General features: G+C 43.0%; 2 protein-coding genes across 2 annotated transcripts in view; one reads left to right on the top strand and one right to left on the bottom strand.

Annotated features, from left to right (window-relative positions):
* NOSTRIN (nitric oxide synthase trafficking) overlaps nucleotides 1–7,830 on the top strand; it is a 261,103-nt gene extending 253,273 nt beyond the window's left edge. The window contains exon 16 of the mRNA XM_063933578.1: nucleotides 7,484–7,830. Within this exon, the coding sequence (XP_063789648.1) occupies nucleotides 7,484–7,599 (116 nt within the window). The 3' untranslated portion in view covers nucleotides 7,600–7,830. The remainder of the gene's footprint in view (nucleotides 1–7,483) is intronic.
* A 6,804-nt stretch (nucleotides 7,831–14,634) lies between these two features.
* LOC134944743 (bile salt export pump-like) overlaps nucleotides 14,635–18,804 on the bottom strand; it is a 177,023-nt gene continuing 172,853 nt past the window's right edge. The window contains exon 29 of the mRNA XM_063933575.1: nucleotides 14,635–15,768. Within this exon, the coding sequence (XP_063789645.1) occupies nucleotides 15,568–15,768 (201 nt within the window). The 3' untranslated portion in view covers nucleotides 14,635–15,567. The remainder of the gene's footprint in view (nucleotides 15,769–18,804) is intronic.

The following is an 18,804-nucleotide window of genomic DNA, read 5'->3' as shown; positions in this document are numbered from 1 at the left end:
CATTTTGTAAAAGTTCTCCAGCCTTTCACAAGATTTTCCTCTCTTAGGGCCTAATTCAGACCTGATCGCTAGGCTGCGTTTTCGTTCAGCTCTGAACTGCACATGCGTATATACTGCAATGCGCAGGCGCGTCGCACGGGTACAAAGCGGATTGCTGCTCAGCGATGGGTTTGTGCGAAGGATCCATTAGCACGGGCGTTCGCAAGGAGATTGACAGGAGGAAGGCGTTTGTGGGTGTCAACTGATCGTTTTCTGGGAGTGTCTGGAAAAACGCAGGCGTGTCCAAGCGTTTGCAGGGAGGGTTCCAGACGTCATTTCCGGTCCCGGACAGGCTGAAGTGATCGCAGCTGCTGAGTAAGTCCGGGGCTGCTCAGAGACTGCACAAAATCTGCTTGTACTGCTCTGCTACACATGTGTTCGCAAACTTGCCCAGCTAAAATACACTCCAGACCATAGTGACTTTCTGGGAATTGTATAATCAGTAGATAAGTGTCAAATGTACTACATGCAGCGCAATTAGACACTAAGGGCAGAATGTATCAAAGTTAATAATGTGTTAAAACTTCAGTAAACTGCAGTTAAAAAGGGTCCGCACTGAATATCAGAGGTATCTGCTGCGTCCCGTCGGCACAGCAGTCCCTATAGAATTCTGTGGGGCTGTAATGTGCCGGTATGCAACAATCTCCAGAAAGCAGTACTTTCTGGAACTTCTGCATGATAGACAACGCCACCTATAGATGATGTTACTTATAGAAGCCTATGGACATCGGATTCCTTTCCATCCCCTGGTGACTGCATATGCGCAGGCCAATAGTCACGCATGCAAAATAGGACTAATGAGTCGAAAGCTCAAAAATCCTCTCTTTGTAACGGCCAGTTCTTTTTGTGAGAGCTGCCCCTGCAGGTAAGTGCAGTACCTGCATACCCGCAATCACAGTTGCAGTCTGAAGAGTTCTTGCGAAATTTGATACATCCCACACTTACATTAATAATCCACATGCGTTAAAGCTGTTACCATAGTTATTCTACAGTTTCTGTTTACATGTACAGATATTAACATTCTATGCAGTTGTGTGATGACTGTATTGCAGCAGCTATTACTGAAAAATGATAAGCTCACTTTTGTGGCAAATAATTTTGAAAAAAATCTGCAGAGTCTAGAGGGGCCTGACACGACATGTGTGCTAAAAATAACATTTGAGAGATGGGGACATTTAGGGGCCTATTTATCAATTAATATTTGTGGGATAAACCATGAAACACACAATTTATTTATTTATTGGGGTGGGGGTACTCACGCACCAGGTGAAGATTCAGCTTTGTACCGGATTGCAAGGTCCACCATCTGTCCAGAAAGAAGATAGATAGATAGAGACAAACAGACACAGACAGGGGCAAACAAATATGGGTGGTTTTCACCAATGTAATTCTTGGGCTCCATTCACTCGCTTACAGGTCCCTGTAAGGACACAAGATACAACACAGCTGTTTAGGGTGTAAAACTAGTTTAAGGGGTGTATTCAATACTGGAAACTGCCGTTTTGTCGGAAAGACCTATTCAATGCCGTGCTGGGCCATTTTTTCCGACAAGTCCTGAATTCACGATTTGTCGGAAACCACGTGGATTGTCGGATTAGCCGCGGCTCCACGTGTTCCGAGGCCAAATCCGACAATATCAATCCGGGGACCATGTGACCAGTGGAGTGGGGATGTATGCCGGAGACAGTAGTGGAGCGGTAACGGATGCCAGGGACCGGGCGAGTAGTGGAGTGGGGACGGGGTTTGAGCGGTGTCTGCCTCCCCAGCATCCCCAGGATGTCCGTCAAGTCAGATTTGGGCGCTCATTGAATACTGGCCTGTCGGGTCCTTTCCGTCAGAGGTATTGAATATACCTCTAAGTGTGCCACGTCACTACACTACAGCTGTGTCCTCCTATATCCTTGCTGCAGTGACATTAAACAGCCCTTCTAGTCATGCTATGTCATGGCGTGACTCAGTAGTGCCGAGCGTATTTATGTGCAACTTTTTCCATTTAAATGCATCTACAGTAAGTCTATATGCAAATAAGATGCACAAGCAGCTTATGCTGATTAAAATTATATATGGCATGTCTATATTATGTGTGTGACCGCGGTTGTATCTGCATACTAAATGCTATGTTACAGTGTTTTCATGGAAATCAATGTAATGTAGCATTTTGTATGCAGGTACAGCTGCAATCACACACTATATATAATCATCCTGCATATCATTTTAATCAGCATAAGCTACTTGTGCGTCCTAATCACATAGTGATGTGAATAAGACGCATTTTTGGCAAAAAAAGACTCCCGACGTTAGCAGAGCTGCCCGGGAGCTGCTCTTTTCTCGCCGCTGCTGCACTTACTTCTCTGCCACAGTGTGGCATCTGATGTCAGATGCTGGGAGTGGGCGGGAGTAGGCAGAGCTATGATATGGTGAGACATGGCCATCTGCTATTGGCTGCTTGTCTGTGGGCCATGATTGGATCACAGGCAACGCCAAATTTGAATACCCACCGCATCTTTGCAGTGATTGCTGTTCCGGAGCCAAGTTAGAAATGCCGCTTCCATGGCGCTGCCCCGCTCTGTTCAATTGCTTTCAGCTCTTCTTGGGATTGGCTCTTATCGGAGCCGCCTCCCTACAGTAGCTTCTTACTAAATTTGCATGAAAATTTTCACATTGTGAATTTAGGGGGTTATTTAGACCTGATTGCATGAGCTAGGTTTATTCGCTATGGTGCGATTAGGTTAGAACTGCGCATGTGTATACACCACAATGCGCAGGCGCGTCGTACAAGTACAAAGTGGATCATTGCCCAGCGATGGATTTTACGAAGAATCCGTTCGCACAGCCGATCTCAAGGAGATTGACAGGAAGAAAGCGTTTGTGGGTGTCAACTGACCGTTTTCTGGGAGTGTTTGGAAAAATGCAGGCGTGTCCAAGCGTTTGCAGGGCGGGTGTCTGATGTCAATTTCGGCCCCGGACAGGCTGAAGTGATCGCAACGGCTGAGTAAGTTCTGAGCCACTCAGAAACTGCACAAAACTTTTTTGTACCTGCCGGCTACACATGCGATCGCACATTTGCAAAGCGAAAATACACTCCCCTATGGGCGGCGACTATCTGCTCGCTGCAGTGCAAAAAATCCCTAGCGAGTGATCATGTCTGAATTAGGCCCTTAGAATGAAAATAGCACATCCATATATGAAATGGAAATTGGGGTAAATTTGCCCCATAGCATGAACCAAAGTGCCAGGCACTACTTAACTTGCTAGTATTTAATAACTATTAAGTTGGTGGCATAGAAATCTGAGTGAAAAACATGAAAGTGAATGAAGGTACTGATTGCTTTACTCTTATGTTTCCTCATCCAAGGCAAAACAAATCAGCAACTCTGCATTGGTTACCTTCAAATATAAATCTAGAGCAGGGTTTACCAAACTCAGTCATCAAGGAGCTCTCACAGTCCAGGTTTAAAGGATATTCATGCTTGTGCACAGATGGTATAATCAAACTGGCTGAGGTACTATTTAGTAAAGATGTGCGGCGGGCACTTTTCGTGTTTTGGTATTGGTTCTGGTTTCATGCTCGTGTTTTGGATCTGGATTAGTTTTGCCGAAACCACCCTTTCATGTTTTGGTTTTGGATCTGGAAGATTTAAAAAAAAATTCATAAAAACAGCTAAAATCACAGAATTTGGGGGTAATTTTGATCCTACAGTATTATTAACCTCAATAACATTCATTTCCACTCATTTACAGTCTATTCTGAACACCTCACATCTCACAATATTGTTTTTAGGCCAAAAGGTTGCACCGAGGTGGCTGTGTGACTAAGCTAAGCGACAAAAGTGTGCGGCACAAACACCTGGCCCATCTAGGAGTGACACTGCAGTGTCAGGCAGGATGGCAGATTTATAAACTAGGCCCCAAAAGGCACATTATGCAAAGAAGAAAAAGAGGTGCAATGAGGTAGCTGGATGGCTAAGCTAAGAGACACAAGTGTGCGGTACAAACACCTGGCCCATCTAGGAGTGGCACTGCAGTGTCAGACAGGATGGCGCTATTCAAAAACTAGGCCCCAAACAGCAAATAATGCAAAGAAGAAAAAGAGGAGCAATGAGGTAGCTGTATGACTAAGCTAAGTGAAACAAGTGTGCGGCACAAACACCTGGCCCAACCAGGAGTGGCACTGCAGTGGCAGACAGGATGGCACTTAAAAAAACTAGTCCCCAAACAGCACATGCAAAGAGGACGATCGACTCCCAGCAGCAACAACAGCAGCAGCAGTAGGAGGAAGTGGTTCTTTCCCTATTTTATCCTCCAAATGTTTGTTCTCCATTATTTTTCTGGAGTTATATAACAAAATGCAGCGAAGAAGAGCGTACCTCTACACCACACAGGAGAAACCCTGTAAAAATAATTTGGATTAATTATTAATAACCCCTTATTTGGACTCAGAGTAAATAATATATAGCACAGGACAGCACCACTGAACTTATATTGCAGTACCACTGGACTGGACTTATACGGCATTACCACTGGACTGGATTTATACGCCAGTACAACTGGATTTATACGCCAGTACCACTGGACAGATACGGCAGTATCACTGGACTTATACGGCAGTATCACTGGACTTATACGGCAGTATCACTGGATTTATACAGCAGTATCACTGGATTTATACAGCAGTATCACTGGACTGGATTTATATGACAGTACCACTGGACATATATACGGCAGTATCACTGGATTTATACGGCAGTATCACTGGACTTATACGGCAGTATCACTGGACTGGATTTATACGCCAGTACCACTGGATTTATACGGCAGTACCACTGGACATATACGGCAGTATCACTGGACTTATACAGCAGTATCACTGGACTTATATGCCAGTATCACTGGACTTATACGGCAGTATCACTGGATTTATACAGCAGTATCACTGGACTGGATTTATACGGCAGTACCACTGGACATATACGGCAGTATCACTGTATTTATACGGCAGTACCACTGGACATATACGGCAGTATCACTGGAATTATATGGCAGTACCACTGAACATATACGGCAGTATCACTGGACTGGATTTATATGCCAGTACCACTGGATTTATGCGGCAATACCACTGGACTTATACAGCAGTATCACTGCAATTATATGGCAGTACCACTGGACATATACTTCAGTATCACTGGATTTATACGGCAGTACCACTGGACATATACTTCAGTATCACTGGATTTATACGGCAGTACCACTGGACATATATGGCAGTATCACTGGATTTATACGGCAATATCACTGGACTTTTACGGCAGTATCAATGGACTGGATTTATACGCCAGTACCACTGGATTTATCACTGGAATTATATGGCAGTACCATTGGACATATACGGCAGTATTACTGGACTGATTTTATATGCCAGTACCGCTGGATTTATACGGCAGTTCCACTGGAATTATATGGCAGTACCACTGGACATATACTGCAGTATCACTGGACTGGATTTATACGTCATTATTACTGGATTTATACGGCAGTACCACTGGACATATACGGCAGTATTACTGGACTGATTTTATATGCCAGTACCACTGGATTTATACGGCAGTTCCACTGGAATTATATGGCAGTACCACTGGACATATACGGCAGTATCACTGGACTGGATTTATACAGCATTACTACTGGATTTATACAACAGTACCACTGGACATATACGGCAGTATGACTGGACTGGATTTATACAGCATTACCACTGGATTTATATGGCAGTACCACTGGACATATACGGCAGTATGACTGGACTGGATTTATACGGCATTACCACTGGATTTATATGGCAGTATCACTGGACATATACAGCAGCACAGAGACACCACCACTGGACTGATGCAGCACAACACAGCACCACTGGACTGGACTTATGCAGCAGCACTGGACATATGGCAGCAGAGGACACCACCACTGTGACTGGACTGATGCAGCACAACACACCATCACTGAACTGATGCAGCACAACACAGCACCACTGGACTGGACTTATACAACAGCACTGGACATATGGCAGCAGAGGACACCACCACTGTGAATGGACTGATGCAGCACAAGACACTACCACTGTACTGATGCAGGACAACACAGCACCACTGCAATGGACTGGACTTATACAGCTACATTGGACATATGGTAGCAGAGGACACCACCACTGTGACTGGACTGATGCAGCATAAGACACTACACAGGACTGAGCAGCACTGGAATCACCACCCCACTTTCCCTCCCGCACAGACACTGAGGTCAGAGACACGTCCTCTCTCTACACTCTCCAATTCCGGAGGGAAAATTGTGCGATGCGTGGCTCCTTATATGGAATTCAAAACCTGCGAGAATCCAACAGCGGGATGATGATGTTTTGCCTCGTTCTGGTTTCCAGGTCAGGTGGGAAAACCCGAGCCGGGCTTGGATCCGGGCACAGGTAGTGAAGTCCTGTAGGGTTCCGTTCTCAGGAAACCGAACCTGCTCATCTCTACTATTTAGGTCACTTGTACTTACGCATGGATCTCCTAAAAACCGAGACTGTTAGTGCTGCTTGAGCATCGAATTTGGGAACCAGTGATCTAGAGCTTTGTCATCATGTACACAGACAGAAGTGCTATGGTCACCCAAAGACCTATTAATATAAATTGGAGGCCATTTCTGAGTTAATCAAATGTAGCTGTTATTTTTCTTGTGCAGTTTAGAATATGATAGCAAAACTCAGATTGGTCTGTACGAGCAAAGTTACCTTATATTTACAGTTGCCTGAGGTATGGCTTTTATATATGCCTACACCATCAGTGGCAAACGCAGGATTTCTAGAGGGGGGTTTCCAAATACAATCCACAATCTGCCGCTCTGTGGAACATTGAACCTAGTACCAACCCTGGACATTAATGTACACATTGGTCTTTTTATACACTGGATACTGTGTTGAATACAGTATTAATATTTAACACTATAGATAGTCTATATTATAGGCTGTATCAAACATATTTACATCCCATAATGACACACAAACAGTAGAGAACCAATAGAAGAATCTAAGCACACATTCTTCCACCTCATGGTAATGTGCCTGTCTCTTCTTCCTGGCAGCTACTCTCTAGTCCACTGCAGTTACTGAAGGTTCAGATCCACACACAGAGCAAACTTGGTAGAAGAAGCTGCTGCCACTGGGCATGTGCAGCAGCTCTGTCCCTTAAACTGCAGGTTGTGGCGACAGCTCTCGTAATCGTATTATATTCTTTTGCTTTAGTTGTCATAATCTGGGTCACTGGCCAAGAGTAGGGGGGTTTCCAGGCAACCGGAACCCCACCCTGCGTTTGCCTATGACCATGTCAATGATTTCTTTAGGAGCTGTCTGAAGATTACTGTAGTATAATAAAATAATAATTTGTTTCACCAGGGGATCACCTTGTAATTCATCGTAAAGATGACGATGGGTGGTGGTATGGGACCCTTAATGGAAATAAAGGTTATTTCCCAGCTACATATGTTGAAGAAAACACTGAGGATACATAGAAGAAAACATATACAACGGCATTAATCTCACTGAAAAAGAGTTTATATTGTTTCCTTTAAATTGTTTTAACTGTAGAGGACAAGGTTACTGTTATAGGAATGAGTTTGTGAAGAAATGTGTATTATGTCTTTTTCATTTCATACAAATCCTAGACCGCTTTGAGATATATCAAGTTTGCCTACATATCTACAATATTGTAAAATTATATTATATGTGGAAATACCCTGTTCTGAAAGTAAATAAAATTTGACTTTACCATTTATTTCAGTATCACAGCTTACATTGTTTTCAATTATTGTTATTGACTTTGTGTTAATTATTTTCTAAACATCTTTCGACAGTATGAATGGTGTAATCGCTAGCGTTACTGCCTCACAACACTGAGGTTATAAGTTCGATTCCCACACCAGCCCTAATTGTTTGGAGTTATACTGATAAACTGGTAGGTTATACTGGAAGGTTAATTAGCTCCTGACAAAAAAATAAATAACTACAGTATATATAATAATAACCCTAGTGTGTAAGTGTGTGCATGTTCATGTGTTTAGGACTGACTAGATGGGAAAAGTGTACACAAAAAGTGGTTATTTTCTGCTGTCATTCTATGTTTCTACAGTATGTAACATTTAGCTAAACTTCATAGAGTGCCATCTTCAGGCCAATAAAGAGTGCCACCATAGAATGCCACCTGCAGGGTGGTGGGGGCCCAGGGGCAACAAAGGTGTGGGGGCTCCCACTACTATTCCCCTGAGCACCCCCCCCCCCGACACACTACACACACACACACACACACACACACACACACACACACACACACACACACACACCTCTGTCTACCCCCTACCATCCTCTATTTACACCTACAGTCCTCTATTTACCTCTTCTTGACTGTACTTACCCCCACAGTCCTCTACCCACCTCCTCCTGTACTTACCCCACAGTCCTCTCTCTACCCCCCTTTACTTACCCCCACAGTTCTATCTCTACCCCCTCCTGTACTAACCCCCAAAGTCATATCTCTAGCTCCCTCCTGTACTTACCCCATAGTCCTCTCCAACCCTCCTTTACTTACCCCCACAGTCCTCTCTCTAACCCCTCCTGTAGTCTTCTATCTGCCTCCATCATCTCCCCCTTCTTCTGTACACCTCCCATCAGTCAGTGCCCCCAGTCTCCTCCTTGCACAGCTGCAAACTTGTACTGTCTACTTAACCTAAATGCCCCCTGACCTGCAGCTTCCATGGTGCCCTGGGTGCTGCTGCTCTGCCAGCTCTGCCCCCATCCGTAGGTCGCTCTCTCCTCCCCTATTACAACAGCGAGTGACCTGAGAGAGATGGAGAAACGAAACTGAAAGACGGGGAGAATGTGGAATCCCTGCTCCCAGGATTACACCTGCCCTCTGCTTCCTCCTTCCTTCCCCCATGCGTGGTCCTAAGCCTCCCAGAGACCCAGTGAACATACACGGCCAGGACTCCACCGGACAGACGGGCACACATATGACTCACTATACAGTACATGAAGGGGATCCTGGTGGCCGCTGTTAATGGACAACTGAGCCGCCGGAGACTGCTCCGATTCAAACCGCAGTGTGTGGAGGCCCCTAATGTCATATCGAGATCATAGATACCTCAGTTTCATTCTAGGTCACTAAGCTATACAATAGTGAAAACGTGATCCAAATTCATTCAGTAGTTTTTGTGTGATGACGGAACGAATAGACAAAAATTTTACATTTTATTTTTCTTCTCCATAGTTCATAAATAGTCCCTAGAAGTAACAAATTGCTATTTACAGACACAGCCCTTACAGTTGTAATTATGTATAGATAAGGACAGGGCCGAAACTAGGATTTTTGTCACCCGGGGCAAGGTAGTCATTTGACCCCCCCCCCCCCCGCAAAAAAAATACAAATATTTTACAGTAAATAAATAAAAATAATAAAATAAAATAAAAAAAATAAAAAATAAATGAATAAAAATATTATATATATATATATATATATATATCTCTTTCAGAACTTTTTTACCTGAAAAACTGCCTTTTCTAACATAAATTTCATATCCAGGAAAAAGTGTCCCCATTTTACACAGTACGACAGGCAAGTGTCCCCATTCCCCATTTTACACATTGCGGCAGACAGGTGTCCCCATTTTACACATTGCGGCAGGAAAAAGTGTCCCCATTTTACACATTGCGGCAGGCACAGGTCCCCATTTTACACAGTACGCTGGCAAGTGTCCCCATTTTACACATAGCGGCAGGCACAGGTCCCCATTTTACACAGTACGCTGGCAAGTGTCCCCATTTTACACATTGCGGCAGGCACAGGTCCCCATTTTACACATTGCGGCAGGCACAGGTCCCCATTTTACACAGTACGCTGGCAAGTGTCCCCATTTTACACATAGCGGCAGGCACAGGTCCCCATTTTACACAGTACGCTGGCAAGTGTCCCCATTTTACACATTGCGGCAGGCACAGGTCCCCATTTTACACAGTACGCTGGCAAGTGTCCCCATTTTACACATAGCGGCAGGCACAGGTCCCCATTTTACACAGTACGCTGGCAAGTGTCCCCATTTTACACATTGCGGCAGGCACAGGTCCCCATTTTACACATTGCGGCAGGCACAGGTCCCCATTTTACACAGTACGCTGGCAAGTGTCCCCATTTTACACATAGCGGCGGGCACAGGTCCCCATTTTACACAGTACGCTGGCAAGTGTCCCCATTTTACACATTGCGGCAGGCACAGGTCCCCATTTTACACAGTACGCTGGCAAGTGTCCCCATTTTACACATTGCGGCAGGCACAGGTCCCCATTTTACACAGTACGCTGGCAAGTGTCCCCATTTTACACATAGCGGCAGGCACAGGTCCCCATTTTACACAGTACGCTGGCAAGTGTCCCCATTTTACACATAGCGGCAGGCACAGGTCCCCATTTTACACATAGCGGCAGGCACAGGTCCCCATTTTACACATTGCGGCAGGTGGTGGAGGGAGAGACAGAGAGAGGAAGGGAGAGGGGCTGACTTACATTTGAAGCGGTTCTCGCCGCTCTTCAGCCGCCTCTCCCTCCTCGTCTGCGCGGCTCCGGGCTCCCCCTTCTCCCTCCTCCGGCGTGGTTTCGTGGAATGACGCGTTTGCGCCGTGACGTCACGACGCAATCGCGTCATTCCGCGAAACCCCGCCCCCCGAGCTGGGCACTCGGGAGAAGGGGGTTTAAAAGTAAGTGCCGCGGCGGGTGTTAGGGGGTCTCGGCGCCCCCTCCAATCTGGCGCCCAGGTCGCCTGCCCCCCTAGCCCCCCCCCTAGTTTCGGCCCTGATAAGGACCACATTAATAATAGAAATCAGGGAGTTTTGTACTGTAAATTCTGCAGCATTGTAATCATGCTATTTAGGCTTCCTCATAAAGGGGGTAATTCAGAGTTGATCGCAACAGCAAATGTTTTATCAGTTCAACAAAACCATGTGCACTGCAGGGGGGCAGATATAACATGTGCAGAGAGAGTTAGATTTGGGTGGGTTATTTTGTTTCTCTGCAGAGTAAATACTGTCTGCTTTATTTTTACACTGCAATTTAGATTTCAGTTTGAACACACCCCACCCAAATCTAACTCTCTCTGCACATGTTATATCTGCACTCCCTGCAGTGCACATGGTTTTTGCCCAACTGCTAACAAATTTCATGCTGCGATCTACTCTGAATTAGGCCCAACACAGTGCAAGGCTGCCCAGCAAGCACAATTACAATTGTGATCTCATCACTGAATAAGGGAAGCCTCCTGCGTGTGCAGTCTGGCTATGACGGCAGTCAAGCCACAGCCATTTTCCACGTCGCAGCCACCGCTGCTGTGTGTGACATCATGTGGGACGCCCCGAAAAATGTCCCGGACCCGCCCCCGTTTCTTATGCCACGGACCCGCAATGCCGCTTTCCGCCTCTGACTGCCCCATGAACACCTCTGCCTGTCAGTCAGGCAGAGGCATTCACATTACTGAGATGTGAATGCATCTACCTGCTTGCGAACATGCTGTGCGGGCCCTGTGAGTGCACACTGCGCCATATTCGGGAGTATGCGATCGCATCTCAGAAGCAATCCATACAGACCTAGGTCTGAAAAATATATGTCATTTCTGCATGGAACACTGAGGATACATATTTCCCACCCAAATGTAGAATTTTCCAACCATCTTTGTTCTATCTGGAACTTCTCATGTCTCCCTTTTTATAGCCCACCCACACCACACAGTACAATGCAGTAAGCCCCAAATAGGGGCATGTTAAGAGAGGAGGGGCCCCTGTGCAGTCTCCATCCAGGCCCCCTCCTCCCTAGCAGGCAGCGGCAATGACTCCAAGCACTAGGTGGTGTGTAGGTCTCTGGAAAAATGGTGTGGCAGACATTTTTCAAGCTATTTTCCCTACTGCGCTTATGCAAAATGCCAGGAAATTGGCCACCATGCCATTTCCACAGAGATCTGCGCACCACTTAGTGCTAATAGTCATTGTTACTGCTGCGGGAATCCAGAGAGGTAAGTATTGAAAAAATGGTTGCAGAGTGTGCAGTGTGTGAGCCCCCCTAAATCCAGGGGCCCATGTGCACCACAAACACTGCACCCATTATAGTTATGCTACGCCCCCAAATCTATTTTACCAATAAAGATCGAAACAGGCGAATAGTGAGACAGAAGGGGAACTCAAAATTATATAGTCAGAACTTCACAACTTTTGCTGTAACTTTTACCACATCTTTGCTTATCAATAGCCAACTGTACTCCTGACCAAAAAAGGTTCCTACAGTATCTGGTGCTGTTGTTATACCTCAATGAAGTCACTGATCGAGTGTTTCCTACTGTAAAACAGCCAGTTTGCTGAAAGGAAAGAGAATAGTGAAACAATTCAACTGGGACAGAACAAGCAGAACACTTTCTCAGAGTCGCAATTTCCGGAGAGGAGCAGCAGGTAGCGGTGTGGCAGATTGAGACAGAGGACATGTAGGCGATCGAAGCCTGAGGTAGACTAGACACTAAACCTTTCCAATATGTATTTGAAATTTTACTAATGAACACTGAAATTAAGATATAACAACTCACTGAATATAAGCAATGGTATCGGAACTCACCTTCACATATATGATGTGTTCATACGGGTGTGGTTCATCAAATCGACAGTATCTAGGTCGACAATGTTTAGGTCGACCACTATAGGTCGACAGTCACTAGGTTGACATGGATGGAAGGTCGACAGGGTTTCTAGGTCGACATGTGCTAGGTCGACTGGTCTAAAGGTCGACATGAGGTTTTTTTTTTTTTTTTGGTGTTGTTTTCTTCGTAGAGTGACCGGGATCCCAAATTAGTGCACCGCGTCCCCTCGCATGGCTCTCTTTGTTCGCCATGCTTCGGGCATGGTGCCTTCACTCCGCTACCGCTTCGCTCGGCACACTTTACTGTTCCAATCGTAGTCCACGTGGATCGTTAAGTATGAAAAAATTCAAAAAAAGGCAAAAAAAATGTGAAAAACTCATGTCGACCTTTAGACCTGTCAACCTAGCACATGTCGACCTAGAAACCCTGTCGACCTTCCATCCATGTCGACCTAGTGACTGTCGACCTATAGTGGTCGACCTAAACATTGTCGACCTAGATACTGTCGATCTTCAGACCGGATACCGTTCATACTTATGCTAGCATCACTTGTGCATTATTTCTAAGATAAAATAGAGAATAGGTATTGTATGTTTGTCATAATTAAAAAAAATGAATCCTAAATTCAATAAATGTGTACAATGTATAAAAAATCTTCATGTTGGTGATAGCCAGTGAATATTTTGTTTAATATTCTTGAATTTAAATGTATATTGAAACATTATACAATATGAAGCAGGGAAATGCAGAACATGTCTATCAATTCAGTCTTTCTTACATTAGATAGTGGAATTTAATTAGTGTTTAATGCAGTATCCTAGTAGCAGCAGCACTTACCGGGGACTTTGCTTAATTAAGCTTATCCCCGATCCCAATGTTATCGCACGATCTTGGATCCGTTTTCGGACAATCAAAATGGCCTCTAATTGGATACCGCGATAATCACCCAAAATAAAGAGAGACGGAATAGATGTGGCAGGATAGAGAAGAGGTGTCTGGGGAGAGAGAAGAGGGGTCACAGTGCCAGGACAGAGATGAGGTGTGGAATTCAGTGGGCATTCGTGGGAGGTTACATGGGTGAGACTAAGAAGATGTGGGTGTGTCACTGTAATCGACTGTGTTCAAAGATATACAACCGCTCACAGTACCCCATACTCAGACAGAGAAATACACCTACTAGCTAGTGCTAGTTTCGATGGTGTATTCAATGGAGCATCGATGGTGCATCTAAAGCCTCACCAAGACGCTGCATGTGGGCATTTTAGTATTCACAAACTTTGCTATGGCATTAGCATAAAGGCGCAGATGCACCAGCTACAAAAGTCGCCACTGCGGCCACCTCTGCATGTGACTCAGAATCATCTGCTGTGTGTTGATTGGGTGATATGTATAAAGAGTCAGGCCCAGGGATGTTCCAGTAACTAAAATGACAACACACTCAGTTTTTTTTACTTGTATCAGGGGGTTCAGTATGATATCCCGGCTGACGGGATGCCGGCTGTCAGGATCCCGTCAGCCGCAATACTGGCAGTGGTGAGCTTTGCTCGCTATGAGTTCTATTCTCCCTTCAGTGGTGGAATACCGGGCAGCAGTCGGTATTCCGACTACAGTACCAGGATTTTATTGGGTGTCGGGGTTCTGGCAACAGGAAACTGAATGCCGGGACCCCAAAAGCCGGTACATTAACTACATCCCGTATCAGTTCCCACCATGTTCGCTCGTGTCTTCAGTACCTGTTACCACAAATGTATTGCAAATGAGATATAGTGAAGTTGCAATGCTGCAGGTAAAAGAAAGACTAGCGGAGCAATTATCAATAATGTAAAACATGAAAACAATATTAATGATAAATGCTAATATTCCCAATGGAAACAAACTGAGTCATATGTTCTTAAAAGGTATTTATTGTTCAGATCATTGTATGGTATGGTTTTCAAAACATCAATAAATGAATGTAGGTTATTGCTTCCAGAAGCATAACAAATCTTTCAGATTCAGATTCAGTCTAGGAAATCTCTAATACATAAATCCATTATTTAACTATCCTAAAATATAGATTTATTGCTCCCATTTCATAAAATTATTTTAATTGTTAAACAGTTAATTAATTTAATATTATGTAAATCTACGGTTTACAGGCATGTAGATGAGGGGTGCAAACTTTGCACATATATAATATATATCACATATTAATAAATATACTTTAGAAAATTATTATTTACAGACGAAACATGATGTCTGGAAACACCATTGACCAGCTGTCAGAATGTAGATGCAGTGTCTCTAAATAATCCCTCATTGAATGGAGATCACTGTAGAAACTAAATCTGCTATTTTAATAGTGGGCACAGTTTTAGCTTTAGGAAATATAAGCATATTTATCAATAAGTGATGAACAGTAGCTTGTGATATACTATGATTGGCTGGATAAGGCATGCCTCCACTGCATGTGATTAAGAACATGTTTTGTGCTTAATTATACAACAGCATCAGTCTTACTTGTAATATACAGTATGCTGTTTTATGAATAACATTCTGTATCTGGTGTAACTGGTGATTACCAGTGCATATGTTACCTCTTATTGGGGATGACGTTAGGAACAGTAATATGCAGGCATGTTTTTTCATATAGTATTAACTATCTAACATTACAGCTAAAAGACATTGTTCATAGATGTTATAAGACAATTCAGATAATGCCTTTTATTCCATCTGCTATCCGGTGCTTTTACATCTTATACATAAGACATGTCTACATGTCTACAGTACACTGTAAAATACAGAGTAGCATTTTTGAATCTTTCTTTTGTGCAGCGTGTGATTAACTGATAGGTGCTCCGGTTGTGACCAGTTTGTAGTAAGCTCCTTTCTTCTCCATTAGTTCATTGTGATTTCCTTTCTCGATGACAATTCCTTGGGACATGACGGCGATGATGTTCGAGTTCTGAATAGTGGACAGTCGATGGGCAATGACAATACAAGTCCGCCCTTCTCTTGCACGGTCCAGGGCTGCTTGAACCGTCTATAAAGAGACAGAGTTTGTGTTACATAAACATTGATTTATTTTACTCTTCCAGATATACAGTTACCTTGTTAGCTTTATAAATAGTATTTACATTACTCTAATGACTCTCACATTTCCTGTAGAACACAACTACCGTTTATCTATTCTTTGACCCCTTTTCTTAGTGCTCAGTAGTCCTTGCATCATCCAGCAAAATAAGACAAATTCACCCAATAAGAGCGCGACTAATTTAAAAACACCAGTTTAAGGATAATAGAAGAGAACAATAACCTACCTTCAGATCCAGGGCCAAATTTAATTGTAAAGTTAGGTTTCTCAAGATCTATCAAAGTACAGCAACTTTTCCATATACAGTACAGTACTGTATGGCTTACTTGCATAGGTTTACCATTATTTCAAAGGATAAGTGTACATATATCAGTAGATTCTTTAAGTCCTCTGTTTATGCCCAGCCAGAAACAACACATCAGAAACCTGACATCATATGAATTAAATGGAGTAGCATGAAAAGGGATTTGCCAAACAAACTGGTGATGTCAGCCAGATGATGTAACTGTAGAGATGAGGCAAAGGCAGAGGACTGTACATGACAGCCCCTATTTCCCAATAAACACAGAAAGGCTAACAGTGTATATAGCACCCTATTTCATATAGCATTGTATTTAAAAAATAGACACTGAAGATTTATTTTTGCACATTTAGCCCCATTATGGGATTTTTTTTGCACATTTAACTCCATTGTGACATTAGACATATCCCGTTACAATATAAACCTCAAGCATCCAGCATTCACTTTCACATTAAATTGTTTAGCAGAACAATCTAAAATATAATAAATTTATATACCGTACAATAATGTGAATGTGGGTGCTGGAACCTATGGTACAACTGTGTATGTGAAAGATTGGGATAGTAATATTCTGACCCCACCGCCTTTACTGTTTCCAGGCCTGAAGGTGTGTATAAAGTGGAGACCAACGTGTGACAAAGCTGCAGGGGAGGCCATGTCTGATTGTGTGAGCCATGTTTCTGTTATAGCCAGCAGGTTGACGTTGTTAGAGATGAAGAGGTAATGGAGGAATGTTAATTTGTTACAAACAGATCGTTCATTCCATAAGGCACATTTTAGTGATTTGGAGGGTGAGGGAGACATGTGATGTTTATGGGGTTTGCTGGATTTATGCATTGCCATGAATCAGGTGAATGTGAGTGGGGCAAGTGGTTGGGACCCGGATTTGGTGAAATGTCACCAGCTAATAGAAGCAGGAGACAGAGATAAATATAGCTGTAGGAGGTTTGTGAATGTTTTTCATGGTGAAAGGTTGTGCATGTTATTGTCAATGTATAATGATATGTAAAAAGCTCATGAGTGTTTATAAGAGGGGAGTGGATAATTGAGGTGGCAATGTGTACAGAGGGGTGAGTTGCAGGGAGAGTAAATGATGGAATAACTTTGAAGAAAATACCATGATGTGAAATAAAGAAAAGCAATTTGTGGTACATGGTCTGTTTTAAACAAAACTAAAGTTATTTAGGCTTAGAGCCTAATAAAGTTGCAATTGTCAAAGTTAAATGTTCAAATTCCTGTTTGCTGATGTTGTTTAGCTGTTCATTTTCAAACACTTTGTGTTATAAACAATTTGTGTATGTAAATGCACATTGAACAGCACAGTTGACCCTAGATTGCATATCAAGGAATAATGTGGCTTTTAATACAGGCTAAATACAAATGTTTAGCTGATGAAAGGTGATACATAGATTACACTGTATATGACTATTCAAACAGCAGCTATATCACTTCTATACTTAAATGATCTTAAAATTTGGCATATGAAAGTAATCTCTTTTTGCTGCTGATTGTGAATGGTGGTTCCTGTGGAACCCACGATAAGGATAAAGAAACCTTTATACAGGTATATGTGACACCAGCAAAGCTTATATAAGCATGCATCGATTTCTGTAGTTAATGCACATGGTGGTCCTGGGTTCATTATCTCAGCTCTATAAAACTGTTGTGTGGATTGTGGGACCTAAAGATACCTTTACATGTGTCTTCAATATTATGATTATTTAGACATACATTTGAGCATTGTTGTTATTATCTTAATCACTGGGTTAATTTTAGACTCTATAAACACCTGCAACGGTCTGGATGAGATTTTTATATATACAACATATGTGTCAATAATACACTTTCAGGTGTATTCAATTAGCCGTGGTAATTTACCACAGCTAATTGTTCCACCAGGGACTTTCTAGTTAGTCCCAAAGCTGACACACACTGGGGAGGCCCCACAAAATTCCCCAGTAAAATGCCCCATTATTGAGATCACGACCTCAGAAAACACATAAATCTGGGAACTTATCCTGGATCCTATGCGTTTTCCCCGAAAATTTTTATTTTTTGGGGCACAAAAAAACAGAGTTATAATTGAATTGGCCGGAAAAAAAAATTGGCAAAAAAGGAAAAATAATTGCGACTCCTATTTTTCGCAGCCAGAAATTTTTCGGGACTAATTGAATATCCTCCTATATGTCCTTCTCTTTTTGTTTTTATGGCATATTCTCAGAGGATATACTGTATTCAAAAGAATTCTGTAAAATATAGAAAGTTGTGTTGGACAGTTATTAATGCAAAGACCTACCATTCATTTATGTGCAAGCTTGGACTTTTTAAAAAGACCACCTGCTATTGTATTTTTCATATCCTGACAGTGGAGCGCAGAATTTCTATATATTCTCTTTCTTTGTGCTCTTTGTCTTGCACAAGGGTACTGATTCATATTAGGGCATATACAGTATACTGCAACAAAAAGTCAAGTCACAGATTTAAAAAGCTTCTATTTAAGTGGCTTGCAGTGGCGCACGCATTATTAATGGCTGTCTAGTGTCCTCTGCAGCCTGCTGTCTTCCTGGTGGCACCTGTAAGTGCTTAATAAAAGTTTACTTTTTATTTTAATTATAGTACATATATATCCATGTGCATACATATATACACATGCATATACATACATATAAACACACACACACACA

This window comes from Pseudophryne corroboree, chromosome 7 (assembly GCF_028390025.1).
Source record: "Pseudophryne corroboree isolate aPseCor3 chromosome 7, aPseCor3.hap2, whole genome shotgun sequence".
Classification (NCBI taxonomy): domain Eukaryota; kingdom Metazoa; phylum Chordata; class Amphibia; order Anura; family Myobatrachidae; genus Pseudophryne; species Pseudophryne corroboree.
Note: the sequence above shows the minus strand (reverse complement) of the source record. Positions and strands in the feature narration are given on the sequence as shown.